Below are 27,500 nucleotides of genomic sequence, written 5' to 3' on the forward strand. Positions count from 1 at the left end.
GGAGAGAGAACTTTGAACTTTGAACTTTATTTATTTATCGAGGGTAACAGAATAAGCAAAATATACATGCTTTTTTTCGTCCGGCCCTCGCCCATTGAGGGTAACTCGATTAATAACAAGAAGAAATAGAAATTAAGTTAATTACAATACAATGTATATAATTAACATGTCAAACAGTTAAAAAGACATTCAAAATGCATTATGAATATCAAGCAATGATGTATTATTATCACATAATTATTTACTTGTTTCCAAGAGAAACAGCATATACATTTCTTTGAAGGAAGTTTCACTGAATTGCATTTTAATTAAATCAGGAATGGAGTTCCACAATAAGGCGCCAGAATAAGAAAGACTTGATTTGTAAAGGTCAATTCTAGGGGTTGGGGTAATTAATTTGTTTAGTTTTATTGAATTATTCAGTTTGAAATCTGAGGCAATGAATGTAGGTGCATTCCCTGACATAATTCTATGCATCATTACACCTTTGTTATAGATGAATCGTGATTTGATAGGAAGAATCTTTAATTTTTTATAATCAGACATAGAGAGAGATGCATTTTTTAAAAGAATTAATTTTACAGCTCGTCTATGTAAAGAGCACAAGTGTTTCAAAGTGTTTGCACTTGCAGAGTCCCACACTGTGGACGCATAATCAATAGTTGATTGAATATATGCCTGAAAAAACAGTTTCCGTGTGCGTAGGTCTAGAAAGTGTTTAATTTTTGATAACTGATATATTTTTTTAGAAGTATTTTTACAAAGTGTATCTAAATGTTTTGACCAAGACAGATTATTATCAATGGTTATTCCCAAAACCTTATGGTTATCAACTTCAGTTACATCTTGATTTTGTATTTGTAGTTTAGGAAATTTTGATGATAGATTTTGTCGTTTTTGTCTAGTGGTTAGAAGCATGCATTTAGTTTTATTTGGGTTCAGTGACATATGGTTTAGTTCTGACCATTCCAGCAATCGATCAATGTTTTCTTGGAGGACTCTTGCTAGCTCACTTAGATCTTTGTGACTAGAATGAATTGTAGTATCATCTGCAAATAGTTCACACATACATTTAACAAATAATGGTAGGTCATTAATATAGATAGAAAATAGTAAAGGACCAAGAATAGAACCTTGTGGAACTCCAAACCTTACTGTTTGTTTACAAGAGTATGATTGATTCAGATAAGTACTTTGCTGTCTGTCTGACAGGAAAGATTTTAAAATGTTAACAGAATCAGTTGCCAAACCATAAATCTCAAGCTTTTTGATAAGGAGTTTATGGTCAATTAGGTCAAAAGCTTTAGCAAAGTCAACAAATAGAGCAGCACAGAACTGGTTACTATTAATGTTGTTTAGCCATTGGTCAACTAAGCTAATCAGCGCTGTTTGACATGAGTGTTTTTTCCTAAAACCTGATTGCTTATCATGTATCAATTTGTTGTCCTCAAAGTGCAAAAGAATATGCTTATTGATATGTTTTTCAAGAGGCTTTGAAAGGATTGATAGAATTGATATTGGTCTGTAATTTGAAGGATTTGTAGTATCCCCCGATTTAAAAAGAGGAATCACTTTAGCCTGTTTGAATTTACTTGGAAAACAGCATTGGTCGATACATATGTTATAAATGAAAGTTAATGTATCCGTGATTATTGGAGCTGCCATTTTTATAATTTTTGCATCAAGCCCATCTATGTCACGTGTTCCGCTTTGTTTAAGATGTTGTAGCTGAGAGTAAACATCCAATATAGTCATTGGTTGCAATGCATGATGAACATGGATATGTTTGGAATTGCAGTATTCTTTCAAAAGTTTTAAATCATTTGATTCTGTCCGATCATAAGAAATCACTTTATCGGCAATTTTTGAGAAATGTTCATTAAGTGTATCTACAGAAATATTAATAACTTGTGAGGATTTATTTGCAATGTCTTTGTTTGTGAGTTGGTTAATTGCTTTCCAAATAGATTTTGAATCTTGTTTAGATGTAATGAGGTTTTGAAAATATTGTTGTTTACGTTTTCGTTTCAGAGAGAGAGAGAGAGAGAGAGAGAGAGAGAGAGAGAGGCCTCTAAAAATGTGAGAGCGGTATGAGAATGGGCATATATATACGTTCTTTGGACCACACTGTATAATTATGCTCTTCTCAGATGCAAGCAGACCACCAAGGGAGAAAAAAGAGAGAAAGAGAGAGAGAGAGAGAGAGAGAGAGAGAGAGAGAGAGAGAGAGAGAGAGAGAGAGAGAGAGAGAGAGAGAGAGAGAGAGAGAGAGAGAGAGAGAGAAAGTAGTGGTTGTACTGGTGGTGAAGAAATGATTAATTGTTCGTTCGCATGTTACCAAAGATGCTACTGTAGTGCGCGGAACAGTGTTCACACGTTTTACGGTTAACTGCATCACATTATTTGCTGGCACCTGAAGAAAGTCTCTTTGCACAGGCTGTATTAGGCTAGCTGTAAATTTATTAAGATGTCAACTCGTATCGCATTGATGTTTTTCATTGGGCTTCACTGTTCAAGCGAGCAATCCAACCTACAGTTCAAAATGGCAGCTAGTTGTGTGTTGTGAGCAATGAAGATCTTCGACATCTTTTCGTCTTTCACATTTTATTGACAAACCATTTATTTTAGTGTATGTGTGTGCGTGTGTGTGCGTGTGTGTGTGTGTGTGTGTGTGTGTGTGTGTGTGTGTGTGTTCGTATGTGTGTTCGTATGTGTGTTTGTTTGTGTGTGTGTGTGTGTATCTATATATGTATATATAACATATAATCTATATATATATATATATATCCCATGACCTCCCTTCTTTGTCTCTGTTACTTCAGTATGGGTATATATGTTGTATTTTTATAGCTCAATAAATACATCATGGACTCCAAAAAATATATGATAGTGCAGATTCCGATTTGGGCAAAGGACTACTTTCCTCCCGACCTTTGACCTCGCGCCGAACAATGTGACACATTTGTATGAAGTTCTAAAATCGTATTGCACGGCTCAGAAAACCATATCAGTTGCACGCAAAAATGAATCTCAGAACTGATCTGATGTATGAGATGCAATAAGCAAAAGTTTCTTTCATTATGAAAGCAATGCAGGTCGAAAAAAACGAACATTCAACTTACAAGATAACCAGATGCTAGCGAACCAAAACAAAAACACGAGTACCCTCCCCTTGCATCGTTAGCAGACGACTTTTGAGAATCTGTCGGTAGTGTGTTTTGGTGTGCGCCTTCAGCTATCAAACATCGGCTGTTTCACGTGTTTTGCGAGCAAGTCTACTCTTTTGCCTGGCTCTGCAGTAAGTCCACATATTTTTCCGTAATCCAGTCATATTCCTTCAAAATGCAATCAATCGGCGGTGACAGACGTGTCGGTCGCGTTTTCCTCTCACCCATACCAGTTTAAGTTCATCCATGCAAACACACTCGCAAAACAGTTTATCACGTAGATACATTTCAAATAGGGAGCAAATGGTTAAATCTAAACCTACATATTTGTTCCCTAAGATTTGCTTCTCTGTCAATAAGCCTAATTACACACGTTCGAGAAAAACAACGTGGAATCAATTCTGAATCGAGTAAGCCAAATGGGTCCCAAACCCGTTTCGCCCGTTCTGCCGACCTGAAACGCAAAACAAAAGAATTGTGCGCTTCAACTAAATTAATTTCTATTCGACTTCATTACTTTCTTGCAACTTATGAACCTTTACTTAAAGCTTTTAAATGGTCTGAAAGTAGTGTTACCGCGTACTTATCGATGCACTCATTCGTTTTATTTTTTCAGCGACGGTCACTTAGTTTAAGGTTGCAAAAGGGCTAAGTCTCGCTGGCAACAGTTTTACCCTGCACAGATCGCAACAGTGCCGCTAGTAGTCTACACTTTGTGTTTGATGGTAGAATGGGATATACAGATTACAACACTCGTGGTTTTTTATATGGCTTGTATTTCAGTCAAGACCCAGCGGGAATATCAATCGAGAGCCACTCGCCAGAGGCTCGTGTCTCCCGATGATATTCATCCGCTGGGTCTTGACTGAAATACAAGCCATATAAAAAACCACTCGTGTTGTAACCTATACATATATATATATATATATATATATACGACTAGTGTCTGTGTGTCTGTGTGTCTGTGTATCTGTCTGTGTATCTGTCTGTGTATCTATCTGTCTGTGCGCGATGCACGGCCAAAGTTCTCGATGGATCTGCTTCAAATTTGGTGGGCATATTCAGGTAGACCCGGGACACGACACAACCTGGTCGATATTTCAACACGTGCTCTCAGCGCGCAGCGCGGAACCGATTTTGGTTCCACCTCAGCTACCCGGGCCCCCATACCGACACACCATAGCCGCTACACCACATCACAACGCCAAAGTTCTCGGTGGATCTTTTTCAAATTTGGACACCGTATTCAGCTACACCCCGGACACAATATCATCGATGAGATATTTCAACACGTGCTCTCAGCGCGCAGCGCTGAACTCATTTTCGTTTTTGTGTTCATTTCACCATTATAAGTAACTCTTCCTTATCTTCTCCAGTGTTTGGCGTTTATCTCCCTTCCTTCGTGTGGCTTTCCCGTTCAGTTGTAAGTTACTACACTGCGCTGTCCACTGCGCTGAGCGTCTTCGGATATATTCCCGGCGTTCTGTTACTGTTACTATTTTTAGAAGGTCAACGCAGTGTACAGAACGTAAATTGGACCCGTAAATTATCCTCACTGTAAAAGTGCAAAGGTCGAATCAATTTATAGCCACGCGAAAAATACACTGTCATCTATCTCTCTATAGATACGGCTTCTCTGTGTTTTTGTGTGTGTGTGTGTGAGTGTGTGTGTCTCTATGTAAGCAACACCTGTGCATTGTTCAGTTCTGTTTGTGATGTGGTCTGGCGGCTTTTGTGTAATTTTATGTACTGGCCTTCCTTTGAGAAGCCATAACTTGCTCAGTCCTGTTTGAGTGGAGTTCGCCTCCAAAGGTGATTAACACGGTTACATTCGTCGACAAGGATGGGACTCGATATGGTCAGGAATGGCATTATGGCCACTGAATCATTTTCGTGCTGTTCCCATTCCACGAATCTGGGAGGGACCTAAGCTTGGCGGGTCCATTGTTCGGACCCGGCGAAGCCGGCGTACGGCTCTAAGTACTTCTTCCCGGCGAAGCCGGCTACCCGGCGAAGCGGGTATTCATTCTAGTCTATATATATATATATACGACTAGTGTCTGTCTGTTCGCGATGCACGGCCAAAGTTCTCGATGGATCTGTTTCAAATTTGGTGGGCATATTCAGGTACACCCGGGACACAACCTGGTCGATGAGATATTTCACCACGTGCTCTCAGCGCGCAGCGCTGTGCGCGCTGAACCGATTTTGTGTTTTTTTGTCGGGATCCACTACCAGTAACTCTTCCTTATCTTCTCCAGTGTTTTCAGCCGCGATTATCTCCCTTCCTCCGTGTGGCAAAGCCGGGTCCCAGGCGCAGCCTGGTATTCGGCTCTACTTCTTCCCGGCGAAGCCGGTACCCGGCGAAGCGGGTAATCATCTAGTATATATATATATATATATATATATATATATATGTGTGTGTGTGTGTGTGTGTGTGTGTGTGTGTGTGTGTGTGTATATATATATATATATATATATGTGTGTGTGTGTGTGTGTGTGTGTGTGTGTTTATCGTTCATATCTTCTTTGCTTTAATCTTTTCTTTCCTTACTCATATCCTCATATAATGTATAACATAAAACATATTATGCGTTTAATTCTAATTAGTTAAGAGACTAAACAACTAGAATAATCAAACAAACAAAAACCTACATCAGTCAATGTCTGTCATTTATTTTTTTAAAGTATATATTGTGCTCATTTTTGCACTTGTGATACAAATGCCACCCATAAAAAATGCCAACAACTTCTACATCTGTTGACCGGATTACTTCATTTGGTGTACATAAACGGAGCGGGGCTCGGACTGCTGAAGAAGAAGAAGTTCAACAAGTTCCTGCACTCCTGATTGTGTTGAAATGCTCAGCCGTTAGCCTACTTGAATCAAGATGGTTAAACTGTATAATAATATATACTGTTGTGCGATATGTGCTATGTTGAAACATCCAGTTTCACACTTCACACTTTACTAACAAAGCAGGGCTGAACTTGTGTCATATTTGCTGTCTACATAAGCAATGAGCAAATATATCACCACGGGCATGATAGTGAGTTGAAAACGGAGACGGTTATACAACGTCGACGTTGTAAAACAGTGTACAGGACGCAGAGCCAACACGTTTGTCTATATATATTTTCTGCTGAAATAACTTTAGCACGCACACGCACACACACACACACACACACACACACACACACACGCACATACACACATACACACACGCACGCACGCACACACACACACACACGCACATACACACTGACACACACACACACAAACACACTCACTCACACACACACGCACAAACACACACACGTACAAACACACATAACACACGCACAAACACACACACACACACTCACTCACACACATAACACACGCACAAACACACACACACAGACACGCACACACACAGACACCCGGCACACACACAGACACACACACACACACATAACACACACACACACACACACATCTGCACAGTATGAAGCCACACTATTAATTTTGGGTATGTGTTTAAGTGAAAGGATGTCCTCACCCCATGTAAAAGCCTATGCAGATCCGAGGTGGTGGTTTACATCATCGTTTACATGGGTAGGACGGTGCCTTTAAGCTTCCTGAGCTTGTCACACCTGCACTCCGACGTTCTCGGCCAGCAGGCGACTGAAAATAATGAGTTCGTTCCCGGATGTTGACAAAGAAGTCCTAGCGCTCAAGGCAGAGCTAGGTTTAAATAAGTACTGTGGCAAATATAAATGATACGCACAGAAACGTCTGCCTACTTGGTAGAAAAATATGTGTTTAAAAAAAGAAAAAATTGTATTAACAAAAATGACATACATTATTTTTGTTTCTGTACATGTTGAGAAAAGCAATGACATTTTATTGCTGCGAAGCAGCTGAATATGAAAAGAAAAGACAGCGTGAAGAAATATGTTTAGATCTTGCAAGACTTTGCGAACAACAAATTCTCCCTTGGCAGAAAATGAAGATGTCTACTTGCCGGCTGGTGATGTTACAGTTATGTTATATATTGGTTTGGAAGAACTGCTCATAATTTACATAGCACACCGGTCCTGTCCTTCTTTTTGTCATACACCCCGTTAACCGTTATTTCTCGCGACGCAGCAGTATAGCTTCAAATATTTGTTTACAGTTTTAAGCTCCCCAACCGAGATATAAAAGGATGCATTGTGTTCCCGGATGTTGACGAGCGAAGCGACACAGTTCTCAACTGTGTAAAAGCGGATACGGGTTTAAACACTATGGAAAACGAAAATGATACGCATAGGTAAGTTCGCCTATATGGTAGTGGCATATACATAGAGAATACTACATGGCTTGCTGTGTCGTACCGCATTTACACGAGTTGCTTTTTAAAATATTGAACTGCGAGCGAAAGCGAACTTTTCAATATTAGAAAAAAAACCAATGAGTGTAAATCTGGTATGACACAGCAAGCCATGTACTATTCTGTTTATCCTACATACTGTACTTTAAGTGTAGTTGACTCAAAACGTCCCGCAGTTTTTTGGAACCTCGATCTCTTCCAAAGCCTGTGCAATATTTGACGTCAAAGCAAAAACACGTCACTCTAGAAAGTATAGCGTGACGTATTAGTTCTAAAAAATCTTCCTGAGGGGAAACAGCGCTGACACAAAATTGTTTCCATAATGACGTTTGTCTCTGTGACTTTGGCATCATAAGCAGTGGAAAAGCAGGTCCCTGCAAGACTTATTTAATACGACCTCATTTACATGATATACACACGTGTGGTTTGAACGATATTGTTATCTCATGAGTGGTCTCTCTCGCGTATATAGGCTGAATAATGTTAGCATTAGCTCGATACGAAGGGAGTACGTATCAAGGTGGTATGGTCCTGACCCCCCCCCCCCCCCTGACCCCCGCCCAATCAGATCGACAAAGAAGTCATTAAAACGTATTGATGACGCAGCCAAACGTTTGTTTGTTTATTTGCTTGTTTGTTCGTTTTTCCTTCATGTACACACACACACACACACACACACACACACACACACACACACACACACACACACACACACACACACACACACACACGTTCCTTGGTCGATACGGGAACGGGACCTAGAACGGATGTGTGGAATGGGGGTATTACTGATACGCAAAATCCGGAAAAAACACACAAAAACAGACACAAAACACACACACCCACGCACACACACAAACACACACACACACACACTTACAAACATACACACACACAAACACACGCACACACACACACACACACACACACACACACACACACACACACACACACACACACACACACACACACACACACACCTGCACAGTATGCAGCTACACTATGGATTTTTACACCCCCGGTATAGGGGTGTGTATAGGTTTCACTCGATGTGTTTGTGTTCGCAAGTAGATCTCAAGAATGAACGGACCGATCGTCACCAAACTTGGTGAACAGGTTCTATACATTCCTGAGACGGTCCTTACAAAAATTGGGACCAGTCAAACACACGGTTAGGGAGTTATTGGTGGATTAAAATTATACAAGGCCTGGTATAGACGGACACCCCCGTTGGTCAAAGGGAAATAACCATTCTCACTGCCACCAACTGAGAAGGTTATTTCCCTTTGACGGGGGTGTAGTTCCTATCGGAGGAATTTCTTGTTGGGTATATGTTCAGGCGAAAGGATGTTCTCACTCCTTGCAAAAGCTTGCGCAGATCCGAGGTTACACCTGTATTACTCGTTCACTCCGGCGACTAAACAGAATGAGTTCGTTCCCGGATGTTGACAAAGAAGTCCTAGCGCTTACAAGGCGGACCTAGGTTTTAATACTGTGGCAATTATAAATGATACGCACAGAAACGTGTGCCTATGTGGGAGAGAAATATGTGGGTTAAAAAAAAAATGATAAAAAAAATGACATGTATTATTTTATCATTTTATTTTACTTTATGTAAGTTTAGTTTCCAAACTGAAGTGAAGTGAAATTGAAAGATATTCGATACAGAGCCCCCCCCCCCCCCCCCCCCCCCCCCGTCTTACACACTTCAGTTTTAGTAGCTGAACAATATGAGAACATTAATTAGGTCTTGCAAAAGGAGGGATTTTTAAAATGGATTTATATTTTCAGAACATCAGATGAGCAGAGCATCTAAAAAAGAAGGATCGCGAAAGGGTGAACATCTTAAAACGGGGAGGGGGGGGGGGGGGGTAGGTTCTTCAAGTTCCACATTGACGCCCGTCACTTTTAATGTTTAGAGGGTCCATGGACACCCTAAGCGGAGTTTTAGAGGGCCCAAAGAGTCCCGGGTCCCAAAAACTTTATGTAATCGCGAATAATGTGATATAAAGTGGGTTTTTACACCCCCGGTATAGGGGTGTGTATAGGTTTCGGTCGATGTATTTGTTTGTTTGTTTGTTTGTTTGTTTGTTTGTTTGTTTGTGTGTTTGTGTTCGCATATAGATCTCAAGAATGAACGGACCGATCGTCACCAAACTTGGTGAACAGGTTCTATACATTCCTGAGACGGTCCTTACAAAAATTGGGACCAGTCAAACACACGGTTAGGGAGTTATTGGTGGATTAAAATTATACAAGGACTTATAGAGGGACATCTTAATGGTCAAAGGGAAATAACCATTCTCACTCAGTCACTGCCACCAACTGAGAAGGTTATTTCCCTTTGACGGGGGTGTTTTTCCTACCTCGGAGGAATTTCTTGTTTATTTCCAGAATATTCGACACTTCAACTTTACCATCTCAAATGTAACACACACGCACACTTTCTTTCCGCGTTAAACTGGCATCATTTGTGCTTGCACTTTGACTTAGCTGACGACTACAGTCTAAACAGAGTATTCGGGACGCACGACAACGAAAATTTAGTGCGTCCCGGGACCCGCTCTTTTTAGGGTGCGTATAGGACGCAGGGAAGCGCACTTTGGGGAGCCCTGCTGTGCTTGTCACTTCCAGGTGCACGGAGCCCCCAGGGCTTTCAGTCATGCCTCGTGCATATCTATCCACTTGAAATTATATCAAGTTTCATATTTCCTTTTTTCCCCATTAGTCATTGGTGACCCGAATTATTCATGTCGTGACTTGACAAACGAGAAGAATTAGAATAATAAGAAACGTTGCCGTGACTTTTTTTAGCTTCAAAATAGTTGTCTGCAGTTTTAAGCTCCCCGACCGAGACATTTCCTGCTGTCTCGACCAGCCAATGTGCGAACAGGATGCATTGAGTTCCCGGATGTTGACCAGCGAAGCGACACAGTTCTCAACTGCCTAACGCGGATACGGTTTTGAACCCTACGGCAAACAAAAAGGATACGCATAGGCAAGTTCGCCTAAAATTATGTGACCCGTTCTCACAAAATGACAGACAAGTCGCTGGCGGTCAGCTGCTCAGCAAACAGAATAAGGTGGTGAGGGTCAGTATGGTTGAAGTTCACTTTTTGCTGTTTCGGAGAGAACAATTCTTCATTTACCTTACACTACCTGCATTTCGCTAATTAGTCAAATCATCCTAAAAATGTGTTAAACTTGATTTTATTGATACCTACTATCGATCTAATGCGTCCCTTTCTTGTAAACAGAGGCCACACAAGGCCATATTGTCAAACTAATTATTTGCAGAACACCCGCCTATTGTACATCGTTGGAAATTATTGAAGGTAAAGGACTACATTTTGATCGCGTGAACCAAGACTTTCATAAAACCCAATCATAACGGTTGTAACGGCAAAAAACCACAAATTTCTGGTCTCATTTCTATGCTGTTTATACCATATCTCTCCAATTAACTTTGTAAAACTAAAAGGCTCTGGTGCTTTTTTCGGAAATGAATTCGAATTCCAACTCACCACAGCAAGCCGTCTGGGTGATGATTTTTGGTATGCAACCAAGTGGATTTTTTTCAACGCTGTCTCAACCACGGAGCTTGGATAAATGAGTTTTTGCTGTACAGTTTGTTACGCCAGCGACGCAGCCGACTTAGTCGATCATATATGTGCGTATCAATCCCAGTTTCTCGAGGCGCAATAAACAACCCATACTAGGGTCATTCATTTGATTCGTATGTGCTATGTTCTAGTCAGGTATATAGCCGCACATCACTCGTATTGCTGATACATTTCCAGCAGCTGCATCAACACCTAAGACGAGGAGTATTAATCTACAGTGCCTTTCGACGTTTCGAGAAAGACAGTTTTCGTTACAATGAAGAGTTACCTGCTTCTGTTTTTGTGCCTTGCGTTGGTGAGTCTTTATCGGTCTTTTTATGGACAATATGTGTCATTATTCTACTGTAGTTTGTTAGTTAGTTAGTTAGTTGATTAGTTTGTGATTTTGTTTGTTGGTTCATTCGTTTGATCATTTCGTGCGTTAATTTATTTGTTCGGTCGTTGGTTTTTCGTTCGTTCGTTCGTTAGTTTTTCGTTCGTTCGTTCGTTTGTTAGTAAGAGAGCGAGTGAGCTAGTTATGTAGTTAGTAACTTACTTACTTACTTACTTACTTACTTACTTACTTACTTACTTACTTACTTACTTACTTCTTACTTACTAACTTATTTACTTACTTACTAACTTACTAACTTACTTACTTACTTACTTACTTACTTACTTACTTACTTACTTTTGCTGTTGTTGATGTTTTGGTTAGTTGTTTGACTAGTTGGTTAGATGGTATGAATACACACACAGTACTTTAACGATGAAATACTGAAACGTATGCTATATTTACGACGCTCGATCGTTTGGTGACATTTTTATTAGTCTATAATTATAGTGAATTGTACTTGAAGAAGGTCATGGACAATTGCTTCTGCAATGATTAATATAAATCTGCCCTGTAACAATGTTAATTAGTGAAGTGAGTACGTATGAATAGGGGGACCGGCCGACTCTTCAGCGACGGAGTCCCGATTCAGTTCATCGGTCGTCATTTTGTCTCCAGTTCTGGCGGGCACGTAGACGTCTGGAAGACGAAACGCGCAGTTTATTTCATTAGTTTAAGAATACCCGAGTCTGTTTTGTTTTGTTTTGTTTGTTTGTTTGTTGTATCTGGTTTTATCTTTGTTTAAAATGAATTAATCTCTTCTCTTTGTTGACAGGGGACGTTTTGTGCGGTGGAGGGTCTGCGGATTATTAAACCATCTGTCTCTTCGAGATGCAGGAATGTGTTTGATTGTGGCAAACATGAGTGTTGCGTCGTGCAATCGCCCTACAGGGGCAGGAAGAAGAGAGACCTGTCCACTCAGTATGTCGGGGTCTGCAAACCTCTGGGCACCAGGGGATCAAGTAAGCTGTTGAGGATTGATTCAATTAAAAAAAAAATCAAAATACATAACATGAATCCAATAATAAGAAGTGACTAGAGCAACAACAAAAACTCAAGCAAACTTATTATACGTGACCCCCCCCCCCCCCCCCCCCCCATAAAAAAAACCCATAACACATCATGTTGACGATCATAACCAAACCGTTACAATTCGACCTTCTCGTGAAAGCGAGCATGTGCACCACTGCAGTACAAATGCACTGTAAACTAGAAGTGTTACAATGTGAACACACCTTTTGTAACCAGTTGTGAACACTGTGCGAGGAACCATACAATTCCATTGGAAAAAGTAGCAAACACGGCAATCACTATTAAGTATTTACCATGCGTGCTACTCAGTTTTGCTGATAGAATCCTTTAGTATTTCACAGAGTTCACAACTGGTTACAAAAACTTGAATGTGTTGAAAGGTGGACCCCTTCAGTTTAGAGTGTGTGTCCCAGACTTGTACTTGTGATAAAGGTAACCTTCTACTTGCACGAGAAGGAATGAGTATCTTTAAAAGGAAAAAAATAGTTTTCAACAAAAACAAACATCATTTACTGGAGGCAAACGTGCATGATTCAAACACTGACACGCACGCATGTAAGCACAACCAGAGGTTTACACACGCACGCACGCACGCACTCACGCACGCACTCACGCACGCACTCACGCACGCAAGAATGCACGCATGAACGCACGGAAGCACGCACGCACGCGCGCAAAGACACACACACAGACACGCAGACACACACAGACACACACACACACACATTAGCACGCACGCACGCACGCACGCACGCAAACACGCATGTACACACACCTTTCTTTTAATTTTCACACAAAAGGGTTACTAAATCCAAACCTTCCATTAACCCATCTCACCTTGACTCGACAGCTTGCTTCGTGGGAGGCCCCAACATCAGTCCCCCCAGTCCGTTGATTTCCTACAACTACTGTCCCTGCACCTTTGGGCTGAGTTGTGGCGGTCTGATCTACACTGACGTGCCTCAGGGACCCGTCGGTAGGTTGACAGGGAAGATAGTAAAGCTCAACGTGATTATGGCAACATGACATGTCCCAAAACTGGTAGAGAAACTCACTGAGAAAGATAGAATGAAGAATGAAAAAAGATAGAAAGAAAGTAAGAAAGAAAAGAAAGAAAAGAAAGAGAGAAAGAGAGAGAGAGAGAGAGAGAGAGAGAGAGAGAGAGAGAGAAAGAGAGAGAGAGAGAGAAAGAAAGACAAGAACAAGGAAAGAAAGAAAGGGAATACAAGACTAAGGAGCATAAAGAAAGAGAAGAGGTCGCGAAAACAGAGAAGATCGTGTGATACGCACACTACTTTTGAAGGGCGGAAGGGGGGGGGTGGGCGGGACGCACGTCTTACCCCCAAAGAAATAATATGAAGCAGATTAATCAAACCTTAGAAATGGGAAACTAAGTCCCAAAAGCACGGTGTGTGAGAAATGTATCCTTTTGTTGAAAACCTACAGAATAGCGTAGAAATAGTACATGGTACTGATTCTTTATCTGCATCACTCATGGTACCGAAGGTACCTTTAAGTTTTAAGCGATTTTCTAATGGCCTAATTCAGAAGTTAAACGTTACGCTTTAAAAAAAAAAGACAGTACCTTTGCTTGCACAACTGTATACATGTGTGTTTTGTCTACACACACATGTGTGTGTGTGTGTGTGTGTGTGTGTGTGTGTGTGTGTGTGTGTGTGTGTGCGTATGTGTGTGTGTGTGCTTGGAATCTGCTTGTCGGTAGTTGGTTGTAGAGAATTTGACTGCGACAGCGTGATGTGTACTGATACCGTGATATTGTTCTTGTGATGACAATGTAATCTATAATGTTCATTCTGTTGATAATCATTATCATTTATATAATATACTTGGAATCATCATCAATCAACAATTTGTTCACCAATTTCTTTTTTTCGACTTTTTCTTGAATAGGACTGTGACCACGAACCATTATTTTTTGTTTCATTTGGCATAGCATTATTTAATTTACATTTATGACAGAACGTAGAGTGAATCACTCATTGTTTGGCTCCCATAATGAACACCAGTCGTTCAGCAAACCTGCAGAGGATGAGAGACGTTTGTAAATTTCAGTGCTTCTTAGTCTCTCGGGTGCCAGGAGATTGGTTCAATATTAAACTCAGTTCTTGTCTATACTTAGAGCGCCAAACCGAGTTTGTTTTTGTCTTTGTAATTGTATATGTTGGTGTGTTTCAGGAACGTGCCAGTAAGTTTTGGCTAACGAACTGCCATGTTTCTCAAGTGCGGAAACTCTTCGACATCGAGCTTGGATGGAAAAACAACACATCTTTGAGCTATACAAATAAAGTGCTTGCTGTGAATTACGTTTGAGCGTTGTATGGCTAAATTGTTTCCGTAGATCGGGAGGTCGGAGGCATCGAACCAAATTATTTGAGAGCATTTCTAGGTGTGCGCGATCGTGCTCACCACTGATGATCTGTTCAGGCTTTCACACGAGATACATGATTGTGTATACAAGCATGTGTAGCATTGCCCGCATCTACCTGAATTGACAACTTGATGTATAAATGAGTACACCAAACTCGCACACATCGTTTGTTTGTTGTTAGTATTTTAGCGTGTGTGTGTGTTATTGTGCACGGTGTGTGTGTGTGTGTGTGTGTGTGTGTGTGTGTGTGTGTGTGTGTGTGCGAGCGGCTGTGTGTGTACGTGCGCGCGCGCGCGTGTGTGTGTGTGTGCGTACGTGTGTGTGTGTGTGTGTGCGTACGTGTGTGTGTGTGAGTGTGTGTGTGTGTGTGTGCGTACGTGTGTGTGTGTGTGTGCGTACGTGTGTGTGTGTATGTGTGTGTGTGTGTGGTGTGTGTGTGTGTGTGTGTGTGTATGTTCGTGACCATACAACTCACAGATTAACTAAGCACTAGGTCAACAGAACACACACATCTGCACGTCCAGGCAACAGCTGGAAGATAACACTTTTATTAAAGGCACAGTAAGCCCCGTAAACCATCACTGAGCTCCCCGAGCCTCTACATACAGTACAATCATACTTCCTTTTGAACGCTTACCCAACGGGAACATCCTGGCTGCTTTCTGTTGAGAGTGAGACATTTTCAAAGAATTTATTTTCGTGGACTATCCGAACGGACACTCAGGCGCCTCGTTTTGGTGCTGGACCTAACTTTTAAAATCTAAATAATAAATTGACAGCTTCTTACACAAACATTCTTAAATCATAAAAGAATTCTTTTTTCATCAAGACAAGATCAGTACAATTCGAAGTTTTGACAGTTTGAAAAAAGAAAAGCCCGGAAACGTGTCACGCAAAACGTCTTTCTCGTAGCAGACGACGGTTCTGCTTAGCGCCAGTTCGGCCTCTGAACGGTGAACCGCCACCGCTCTAGTGCGTGTGAATCGCAGCCGTTTGTTGCATGTTAGATTCAGAGGTACACAATAACGTGCTATTGCAGATAAGCTTACAGCGAGTCGCATTGAAATCACAAACTTACGACTAAATTGTGGAGAGAAAAAAGGAAACTGGATCACACGGGTTCACGATGGCTCAGGGGTAAGATAAACCACGCAAAAATAAATTCTTTGAAAATTGCGCGCTCTTTACGGAGGGCACCTAGGATGTTCTCAAGCGGTGAGTGTTTAAACGAAAGGGTGTTTGTACTGTGTGTAAAAGCCTGAAAGTGTCTGTGATGGTTTACGGGAGGCCGACTGTGCCTTTAAACAGGACTCCCCAGGGAACTCACAGCCATTATCAGTAATCTACAATAACTAACACTTTCAGAACAAACACACACACACACAAAGAAAAAAGTCAAAAACGACAACAGCTAAATGAATATAGGCTGTTCTCAACGCAGAGCGAGGCACTGGTCGCATTTGTCACTCTTTTGTAACATGCATGACAGGCGGATTTTGCGAAAACCTCGGCGACAGCAAACTGAAGTAGGAAAGTCGCAGTCATGATCAACAACCTCCACTGAATAACGCCCGTACATACAGACATACAAGTGAAATTGTGAAAAAAAAGGAAAGTGGATCACACGGGTTCACGTTGGCTCAGGGGTTAGATAAACCACCAAAACAGGTGTGTGGTTTACGCGAGTTAAATAGCCATTCAAACGAACTGTGTCATTTAATGCTATTAAATGCTATTGCAAAAGTGTGTTCGATAAGGTTAGAACTGCTTTTTTTCATGAGGAGATTTAAATCGTTCAGTAAACCATTTGGGACGGGCCGGGGCTTTAAAATTACTTCCAAAATGTCATTTGAACATGTCTGATCACTGATGTAAATTTGCTAGTCATGTAAACACACGAGGGAGAAATGTAACGTTCGTGTCGTTTTCCAGAGACACCGGTTGTCGTTGAGTGCCTCTCAAAATCACAGGAGCTTGTGTCCAACCGCCGGTCGATCATTATTTACTCCTGCTTGCTTACCCTTACTACTACTATTCACGAATAATAGTAGTAAGGTACAGTAAGGATAGATGAAGGAGTAAATAATGATCGACCGGCGCTTTGATAAAAGCTCCTGTGCTCAAAACACGCTGCGATCACGCATGACTGGGCACTGCTGTAGCAAAGCAATCATCCCAGCAATTATTTTTTTATTTTCGCGCTTTCTGAGTCAATCGCAATCGTGAAGTGAATCGTGTTTATATGACAAGTAAATTTATACGAGTGATCATATTCAAACAAAAATTGATAGTGTTAGTTAACAACCATTTGTCTGTTTGCACTCGGAGTCATGATGAATTATTTGGATGTAAATTCAGAAACCAGTGACGGGTTTTACAACTATTTACAGACATTTTCATATCATCGGAAGCATTGTCTGTAGGCATAATATCGTTACATTTCCAAAGCAATCCGTCGGGTAATTTCTGACACACATCGCTTTCTGTTGTGGAACGCTTCAAAACCGACGCAAAAATCAGTCTCCCGTTTTTGACCGCTCATGCGATCGACACCTGCCATAGTAGGAATGGTGTAACACAAGAAATAAGCAAGACATCCATACAGAGTAACTAAACCGGCACAGTTGGCCTAGTGGTAAGGCGTCCGCCCCGTGATCGGGAGGTCGTGGGTTCGAACCCCGGCCGGGTCACACCTAAGACTTTAAAATTGGCAATGTAGTGGCTGCTCCGCCTGGTGTCTGGCATTATGGGGTTAGTGCTAGGACTGGTTGGTCCGGTGTCAGAATAATGTGACTGGGTGGCCGAGTGGTAACGCACTTGCGCTCGGAAGCGAGAAGTTGCAAGTTCGACCCTGGGTCAGGGCGTTAGCAATTTTCTCCCCCCTTTCCTAACCTTGGTGGTGGGTTCAAGTGCTAGTCTTTCGGATGAGACGAAAAACCGAGGTCCCTTCGTGTACACTACATTGGGTGTGCACGTTAAAGATCCCAAGATTGACAAAAGGGTCTTTCCTGGCAAAATTGTATAGGCATAGATAAAAATGTCCACCAAAATACCCGTGTGACTTGGAATAATAGGCCGTGAAAAGTAGGATATGCGCCGAAATGGCTGCGATCTGCTGGCCGATGTGAATGCAAGATGTATTGTGTAAGAAAAAATTCCATCTCACACGGCATAAATAAATCCCTCCCTTGAATATGTGCGCGATATAAATAAAAGGGCATAAAATAAAAATTAAAAAAAATAAATCTGCGCTTAGAACTGTACCCACGGAATACGCGCGATATAAGCCTCCTATTGATTGATTGAGTGAGACATGAAGCCTGTGCTGCGACTTCTGTCTTGTGTGTGGCGCACGTTATATGTCAAAGCAGCACCGCCCTGATATGGCCCTTCGTGGTCGGCTGGGCGTTAAGCAAACAAACAAACAAACAAATCGTATAAACCAACTCAAGCCCCTTAAATTTGATTTGACAGAGTAACTTGTTCTGGACAGATAGTTGATTTGACTTTTTTCAACTACTTGCAAGTTACCGAGTTGAATTTTCGTCGATTTCGTAACTGATACGTGCGTTGTGTTTTTCAAGGGTATCAATCAATCAATCAATATGAGGCTTATATCGCGCATATTCCGTGGGTACAGTTCTAGGCGCTCTGCAATGATGCCGTGTGAGATGAAATTTTATACGGCCAGTAGATTGCAGCCATTTCGACGCATAATTATTTACCTTTCACGGCCTATTATTCCCTGTCACACGGGTATAGGTAGACAATTACTAACTGTAATGTGCCTAAGCAATTTTGCCAGGAAAGACCCTTTTGTCAATCGTGGGATCTTTAACGTGCACACCCCAATGTAGTGTACACGGGGGGTGTTCGGACACCGAAGAGAGTCTGCACACAAAGTTGACTCTGAGAAATAAATTTCTGCCGAACGTGGGTTTGAACTCACGTTGACAGCGGCCAACTGAATACAAATCCAGCGCGCTACCAACTGAGCTATGTCCCCGCCCCTTATTTAAGCAGCGGTCACGTGAACCATGTAAAAGAAATATTTTAACGGTATAAACGGTATGAATGAATGAACACGGTAATTACTGTTTTGGTTGGGGTACGAAAAGCGTTGCAATACTTTTGTTGCAGAGTTTACTTTTTGCGACAGCTGTGTCGAGCCCTGCCATATCACCGATGATAACATTTAGTTTTTGACAAATGAAATCGGAATTCCAGTTATCATAGTCAATAAGTTATACTACTTGATACGATACGAGTTTTAGCTTTAGTTAAAGAACTAGAAGGCTTTAGAGTTCTGATTGTATATAGCCAAATAAGCCCAAATCAGACTTGTAATTTTATCCGGAGACTCACCAGTGTTCAAACGATGCATATTTCTAGGGGCCGACAGACTAAATTAAAGTTTTAGAGGAATGCAGACTAGATCGGCTATCCCAAAAAACTTTTTTTTCACCTTTTCTTTCTGTTTTGTTCTTTTTTGAGCTTCTGCCTACCTGCCTGTTTGTCCGTCTTTCTGTCTGTCTGTCTGTCTGTCTGTCTGTCTGTCTGTCTCTCTCTCTGTCTGTCTGTCTGTCTGTCTTTCTGTCTGTCTGTCTGTCTGTCTACTTGTTTGTCTTTCTTTCATTTTGGTTTGGACTGGTTGGTTGTTGGCCTGGTTCGTGAGTTAGTTCAGTAGTAGTTCGTCTGTTCATTGATTATTATGGGGGCCAGGAGGCCCCCATTCATACGGATAGTTTCGAGGTTGACCATGGGCAGCGCCATTTTGTTGTGAAATACGTCATCAGTTTGTGTACACAGGAAGTTGTGACATCCGTCACCCTATGGGAGGTGTGAAGGCAACATTGTTCATCAGTAGAAAGTTGTGAAATCCGTCACCCTATGGGAGGGGTGAAGGCAAAATTGGTCATCACTGAGTCTGTGTAACACAGGAAGTTGTGAAATACGTCACCCTATGGGAGGGGTGACGGCAAAATTGTTCAACAAAAACATCTTAGGTCGACCTGTGCAGGGTCAACCGCAACAAACTCAAACCATTCATACTTTGCTGTATTTGAGTGACTTATATACCGACATTTTTATTTCTTATTTTTAGCACAGGTGTAGGAAAAAATCATGAACCAAAATGTTATTTATTTTCTAATTTAACATTTGTTTTACAAATGTGACCATGGTCTTTTAAACATACAGTGACATTAAACATTGTTATGTTAAAAAAAAGAAAAAAGAAAAAAAGCTTTTGTGCACAAATCAGAAAATACATTGTACATTTTACCTACAGGCAAGGACTACTACTAAAGGACGTGCACAGCGTGATTCCTGACTTCGCTAGCGGAGGCCATCGCTTCGTTTGCTAACTACCACTTTCTACCTAACACAATCATTAAAATTGAGTCCTTAGGTGCAACACAAATTGCCTGAAGCCTAGATATAGATATATTTTTAAAAATGTAGGCATGTTTAGGCTTTGAAATACCACATTTACTCGGACTGACAGCATTGCACCCTACTGTACAAGACTAGTAATAGTAGAGCTGTGATCACTCGACATGATTAATAAATAATAGTTTTTAAAGTTCTGAATCACATTTGCTCTACAAAAGTTGAACAATGAGTTAATTACATATTTTCAGAGATTTTGGTTAGACATTTTTGTAAACAACGACTACCGCGAGGGTAGCCCGCGGATTGAAATAGGCTACCCCCTGGCTGGCAACACAGGGCAACCATGTTCCCACTGTCTATCCTTTCTCCTTGTTTCTCATCTTCTGTCTCTTGTCTTGCTGTTTATCTGCACTGTTTTCTGCCTTCAAGCCCTGCAATCTATCTGTATTCATAAAAAAATATCTTAATCACTCCAAGTCGGAGTATGGCTGCCCATGCGGCAGGGTATAACAAACGGCCATACACGCAAAATTCTCATCCCCGAAAAGGGATGACCCTGGGAACTCAAGCCCAGGAACAGGAACAAGAAGAAGAAGAAGAAGAAGAAGAAGAAGAAGAAGAAGAAGAAGAAAAAGTAAACAACAACAACAACCAAAACATAAAACAAAAAAAGACTACCTGACTGCAGCATTCAATCTGCCAACCGGGCCTTTTTCACTGATGTCTGAAGCAGCACGGAATTCTTCTGATGGTCTTTCTCCAGATTCTGGATCCCATGCAGCAGCACATTCGACAAGTGCGTGTAGACTTTCGAACAGTTAATGTCAATGCTGTTAAAGTTGGCGACTGTTAGAAGAATACTGCCCAGTCTTTTGCGGCAGCAAGCACGGTGACGCGCCTTCTTGACAAAACACAGTCCAAGCCGCACAAGTTCAAACGTCGACACATGGGGAATGGTCAGGGAGCCTCTGGAGACAGTCTCAACAAAGTCTTTGATTTCACTGGTCACAAGTGGTTCTTCATCACTGAATGCCAGGTCACCCCCACACTTGCTTTCCAGCCACCCGGCCACATACGCAGCACTGCTCTCCTCATTGACAGTCAGTGTCACTTCTGCAGTGTATTTATCAATGGAGGCTGCATCTTCTAGCATGACAGGGCCCAGACAGGTGTGCTCCTTTGGCTCGGGCTGCAGTTCAATTGACTTGAGGTACGTGGCGGCATGTCTGGCAAGGCGTTTCTTGCAAGCATAGAAGACGTCCCCTGTGGTCATGAAGGAGTTTGCGCCAGTGGATTGCCTGTACACGGAGAACTCCCCCTCAAGTCGGTCACTTTGGATTTCCCGCAGAAGGACATATTCAAAATGTTCAGATGTCAACAAATATTTGCAGACAGCCGCTAGACCCTGCATGGTCTGCACTAGTGCCTTCTTGGTGTCATGGGTAAGGCACTGGATGCGTGTTGCTCCATGCCCCGAGTCAGCCCCCTGGAAAACTCCCAGGAATGTATCCAGACTTGTAGACCCTGGTTCTTGAACAGCTCGATGGGGATCGTTGAGGCGCCGGTCCTGCCCTTTCCCAGACACATTGACTGTGTTCCACCAGTTGACGACAGTTTGGATGAAAGTGGCAGTCTCATGGCAGCCTTGCAGTGTCAATGCAGCAACAACTTTGTCGTTGAAAACTCTCAGTACATGTTTCACATTCTGTAGCTGAAGTTTTGAAGGGTTGACAGCAGCTTGAGTGAGGGATGTCATCTTGAGAACGCTGTCTTTCTCGGCTTCATACAGTTGCGTGACATCTGTGAAAGACGCCACTGATCGGTTGTCAAAGCTTATCTTTTGGCACTTCTCACTGATCCAATTGTTCCTGATACATTTCAGTAGATGGACAGTGTCAAACAGGAGAAACCAGACACGCCCATTGTCACGTGGATGCTTGGCTGTGGCAAGACTATCAGTGTCACCGGTACGGTCAAACAGCTTACAATACTGCTGGTTCACCTTGTGATTGTCCGTGATGGAACCTATCACACACCCACCTGACCTCTCAACAGCAGCTGCCGCTTCCTTTACAATCTCAAACTGGAATGCTGCTGTCAGCTTGTGCACAGGTGTCACAGAAATCATTACACTGGGTCCTTTGTGCAACGACTTCATCATAACACACAGCATGGCAGTTGCTCTGCAGTCTGGATTGTTTTTGGCCATACCACTCAGCACCCCGCCAGAAAACGCAACAGTCGGCCTAATCTTCACTTCGTCAACCAAAAGAAAAACATTCCGTTGCTGAGGCTTATGGCTATGCACTTTCTCAAAAGTTTTTCTCAGTACTTCATCTTGATCAACAGATGCAACAATCGATTGTAGCTTGCGCTTACTTGGCAGGACCAAATACTCCCTCAACTGTTCGTAACTGCACTGGGGGAAAGACTCAATGGCAAAACAATAGTCATTCATCGAAAACTGTTTTTCTGTCAAGAGCTGCAACTGGCGCGTCAAGAAATCCAACTTTTTCTCCTTTTTGTTATCTGAACATTCTGAAGACTGACCTTGTAGAAGTGTCACCATCTTTTTCAGCACCTGGTCCAAGGGGATGTCATAGTTGACTGAGATGCGCACAGCTTCATGGAACTGGGAATAGGAGCTGAGACCATTGTTTGGATTCAAGATCTTGCCCAGTGGCACACTGATACCATTTTTGAAAGCACTCAGGGTCAAAGGAGAGCACAGAGTCGCTATGTTGTCAACAATGACGGAAGTATGAGATTCATGAAAGTTTTCTGACATGAAAACACAAACGAACCTGTCACTTGATCTTGAAATTATCACATTCTTGTGCTGTTTCTGCAAGTCTTTCTCGGGATTGAATGAGGCCAGTGAAGAGATGGTATCCTTTTGAAGAAAGTGCCTCAATTGTTTGTCTTCGTCTTTCGCCGGACGAGGTGAGGGTTTGGGCGTGGGCAGGCACAATGTCGGCACATCAAAAACACAAGGAGGGATCGCAGGCCGTGTGGCACCACCAGGCAATGTTACCATAGGAGGTTTGAGTCAGTCCCCAATGTTTTTCACAGATGAAGAACTTCGCTGGGTCTAAAACAAAATGTTCGCGTGGAGGGAGCACAACCAGCCACTTCTGTCTCTCAGACTCGTCTCTTGGCAGTCTAAACACACGGCACTTATTCTTCTCGTTGTAATTTCCTTTGCAGTTCACCACACCACACTTATTAGGCATTTTGAAGGCACAGAAACAGCAAAACACTTGGTAAACAAGAATTTTCAACTCAGAATCGCCGCCAGCATGGTAGACCAAGGCACTCTTGTCCGGTTGTAACCTTGCGACAAGGCAACATAGTGCGTACTTTGCACCACCTCAACTGAATTTAAAATGTTCGCTAGGGAAGAATCTAATACATAAATACTCTCAGTGTGATATCTACAACAATCTTCGATGTGTCTAAAGTGTATACTTGTTAAAAAAAAACACCATTGTATTACATTTGAAAAAGTTCTTCCAAACTCCTACGCCGAATTGCGGCTAAAAATAGAACAAGGGGCCTGCGGAGCCTGAGGAAAACTGGCCTTCGCTAGCGAAGTCAGGAATCACGCTGTGCACGTCCTTTAGTAGTAGTCCTTGCCTACATGCCAAACCGTGAGTGTCTGTGGCAAAGCCCGACCCAGGAAATTGCACTGATTTTATATTTAGATCAGAGGGAAATTGTCAAGAACAGGCGCTTGCATTTGGATGTGTCCAATGATAGTAGGTTTGGTTGTGATCAATCAGAATAATGTAGGAATAAAAATGTATGACAGTTTGGTATGATGACATGTAATTCACATATGCTGAAATATAATATTATACATCATGTAGTATTATTATGGCTGTTGCCTTGACCATGAAGCCCAACAAAGGTTTAATGTAATGTAATTCAAAATACCAAAACCAAGCACCTATTAATCTCGTCTATGCGCGTGAAGATTGAGGCCGTCTGCCAGTAGCGGTTAGGTCATACAGTGGAACCCCTCTCTAGCGACCTTGAAAATGTTGACAAAAATCATCGATCCTTATGGAGGGGGGTCCTTACAGAGGGAGGGGGGCGGAGTCAGGGGGCCACAAAGAAAGTCAGATTTTCTTAAAAAAAAGAAAACAGAGAAGTTTGAGTTGCTGACGACCGTTCCCTCAAGCAAACTGCTTCGATTTCATGTTTGTCCATGGTGTCCACCAGTTCTGGTGCATGTACTACCCTGGCCAAGTTTCCTCTCAAGACATCAAAGAGACCGCCCCATAGGTTAAACTCCCCATAGGTTAAACTCGGTCACTGACCCGGGTGCAGGAAGTGTTTCCTCTCTCAGATATGAAAGGGGAACCACCTCTCATAGCTAAAACTGGGTCAATGACCCCTGGGAAGAAGGTCAGTGTCTATAAAATTGTAATCCTAGGCCTGCGGCCAGGATGGGGGGGGGGGGGGGGGGGGGGGGAGGGAGTATACCGGTACCATTTGAGAATCAGACCAAATGAGAATTGAACCATTTGAGAACATCCTTTTTTTTTTCAATCACTACATCGAAGGCCTGCGGCCCGGGGTTCACATGGGTTGGTTTGTTTGTTTGTTTCAAACCCACACCCATATACACACATTTCACATTTAAACCATTTGTCGGCCCCCTGTCGATATTTATCGACTAAGTTCCTTGTTTCTATTAGGAAAAGGTTTACCTGCCGTTACTTCTGTGGTCCGGTATACTTGTTCCGTTTTCTGGACTATATTTCATCAGTTTGTCAGTCAACGGTGAAACACTCCCATATACGGGAAGGAAAACATATTAGTGACACGAACGACCGAAATTGCTGATCTTATCAGTACTGAACTTATATATATATATATATATACAGGAAGGCTCACATTTTGTCTCCACGAACTGGACCTCCAGAACCTGTCATTCGTTTCTTCGCTCTGTTGGAAGAAAAAGTGTGTTTCTTCGGCGTCGGGGAATTGTTGAATAGCAAGCCATGAAACTACTTATTGTGTTCGCTCTTCTTGTGTTGGTAAGTTTGTGACGTGTTATCGTCGTCGATGTGTGTGTGTGTGTGTGTGTGTGTGTGTGTGTGTGTGTGTGTGTGAGTGTTTGTGTGTGTGTGTGTGTGTGTATGTGTGTGTGTGCATGTGTGTGTGTGCATGTGTGTGTGTGTGTGTGTGTGTGTGTGTATGTGTGTGTCAGTGTGTATGGGTTTGTGTGTGTGTTTGTGTTTGTGCGTGTCAGTGTGTGTGTGTGTGTGTGTGTATGTGTGTGTGTGTGTGTGTGTGTGTGTGTGTGTGTGTGTGTGTGTGTGCGAGTCTTAAATTGGAGGGAGTCTTAAAATGGAGGGAGTCTTAAAATGGAGGTAGATTTACAGAGGCTATGAACGGAACATCTGACAAAGGAGGGTCTTGAAAAGGAGGAAGTCCGAATCGGGGGGTCTTAAACGGGGGGGTGGGGGGGGGGGGGTTTCTACTGTTTGAGCAATTACGCTCACCATTGCTGATGGTATATTATGGGAAGGACTGTGCCTTTCATTTTCTCGACTTGTTGCTTGTGTCCCGGCGGTGATGGCAGGCGTGGTGTGGGGAGGCGTGCCAGACCTCTGCGGACTGTGGGCATGGGGAATGCTGCGTGTCCAACATGAGGCCCATCGGCAAGAGGCAACTGGTCAGCTCTCGCGACGGGGGGACCTGTAAGCCCAGAGGGAAGCTGGACGGAGGTAGGACTCAATTACTAGTCCCTTTCAAAAATGTGGGAAAACTAATGTCTAGAAGAAAGAGGGTGTTTCAAAAACAGAAAAATTAGAGAGATGAGAACATCTGAGAAAAAGTGACACTTGAAATGAGCGAGAGAGAGAGATTAACGATTAACGAGTTTATTGCATTTAGGCAACATGCCCCTTGCAATGGGGGGAAAAACGTGGCAAAAACAACGTCAAGGACAAACATAAATGTAATACTGGTGGACTATCTAGTCCATCAGAAAAAGTAATTGTGATATTATATAATATGTACATTACAATGACGGCCATAGCCGGTTAAATAGTGTAGTTAAGTTGTCGCCTTTTCTGCTATTGTTCAGGATTTGCAATCAGCTCTTGTCTAAGTTTTAAACAATCAATAATAAATGATGCCAGCATTTCCTGATTTTCAATATTCATTAAGTTGACAAAATTTCTAGCTCTCAAACAATTCTTGAATAGAATGTTTAAAGAAAACTGTTGTCTTATATTTGAATAGGCTTGGCAGGCGAAGATGAAATGAATTTCATCCTCCTCCGCCAGACCACACAAGGGACATAATTCCAATCGTCTATTTACATTGTATCTGTGCCTGTTGCAATATAAGTCGTTTATGCCAACTCTAAATCGGACCAGAACGTCTCTATAACGTCTAATATGCAAGCTTGATAAGTAATGTTCATACTGTAAAATAGTTTTGAAGCTTCGATAGGTCACAAATCGTTCACTATCAAATAACTTTGCATGCCAGTCTTGTTGATAGCAATCGAGCAAACGCTGCTTAAGCATCTTCAAAAAGCCAGTTTTATTACCGACCTGCTGCTCAATCCAAGAATAGCCAAAACCCAGACGAAACACATGGTTTTTAATGTCACTAGCCCAAGTCTTAATCCCTCTTTCCTCTAAACGTTTAAGATGATCGTAAATTGCTCTTGGAATTCTATGGGAAGGCATTTCTAATAGTTTTAGCCAGTATTTAATTGCTTTCATAAGGGAATTAATAAAAAGTGGGTGTCTGCCCAATTCACCATATATCATGGTATTAGGCGTTTTCTGACTCACTGATAAGAGTTTCTTGCATGCATACATTTGGACCCGTTCAATTTCCGCAATTTCTTTTACACCCCATATTTCGGACGCATACAAAAGAGCAGGCTGAACTTGGAGGTCGAACAAACGCAAAAATACTTTTATATCATTACATTCTATTCTCCATAATGCCCGTAAAATATCCATCACTTTTTTCTTTGCTCGTGCAGCGATTTGCTCCATTGCTGTACATATTGAAAGTTTAGTTGTCAATGTAAAGCCTAAGTAAGTGTAAGAGTTAACCACTTCTAGTAGATCACCGTTTAAATACCATTTGCGAGAGAGAGAGACTGAGAGAGAGAGAGAGAGAGAGAGAGAG

General features: G+C 42.0%; 3 protein-coding genes across 5 annotated transcripts in view; 2 read left to right on the top strand and 1 right to left on the bottom strand.

Annotated features, from left to right (window-relative positions):
* LOC138975639 (U19-ctenitoxin-Pn1a-like) overlaps positions 1–27,500 on the top strand; it is a 31,134-nt gene that overhangs the window by 1,230 nt on the left and 2,404 nt on the right. The window contains exons 1-2 of one of the 2 annotated variants that reach the window (XM_070348374.1): positions 25,218–25,378; positions 25,927–26,071. The exons of the other annotated variant lie outside the window; for it this stretch is intronic. Of the exons in view, the coding sequence (XP_070204475.1) occupies positions 25,343–25,378; positions 25,927–26,071 (181 nt within the window). The 5' untranslated portion in view covers positions 25,218–25,342. Of the gene's footprint in view, positions 1–25,217; positions 25,379–25,926; positions 26,072–27,500 lie in introns of those variants that run through there. 2 annotated transcript variants of the gene reach the window in all.
* Positions 10,596–15,103, top strand: LOC138975638 (uncharacterized). 2 transcript variants are annotated; one of them, XM_070348373.1, is made up of 5 exons: positions 10,596–10,614; positions 11,323–11,440; positions 12,294–12,480; positions 13,401–13,526; positions 14,747–15,103. In XM_070348373.1, the coding sequence occupies exons 2-5, from the start codon at positions 11,402–11,404 to the stop codon at positions 14,758–14,760; spliced, it is 366 nt and encodes a 121-aa protein (XP_070204474.1). In that variant the 5' UTR covers positions 10,596–10,614; positions 11,323–11,401; the 3' UTR covers positions 14,761–15,103. The 2 variants fall into 2 exon arrangements, with proteins under 2 accessions (XP_070204474.1, XP_070204473.1); XM_070348372.1 differs by lacking the exon at positions 10,596–10,614 and having other exon boundaries at positions 11,278–11,440.
* On the bottom strand, positions 21,025–22,667 carry LOC138976856 (uncharacterized). The gene has a single exon (XM_070349742.1). It carries the CDS (start codon positions 22,540–22,542, stop codon positions 21,025–21,027), a length of 1,518 nt encoding a protein of 505 aa, XP_070205843.1. The 5' UTR covers positions 22,543–22,667.

Source organism: Littorina saxatilis, linkage group LG9 (genome assembly GCF_037325665.1).
Source record: "Littorina saxatilis isolate snail1 linkage group LG9, US_GU_Lsax_2.0, whole genome shotgun sequence".
Lineage (NCBI taxonomy): Eukaryota > Metazoa > Mollusca > Gastropoda > Littorinimorpha > Littorinidae > Littorina > Littorina saxatilis.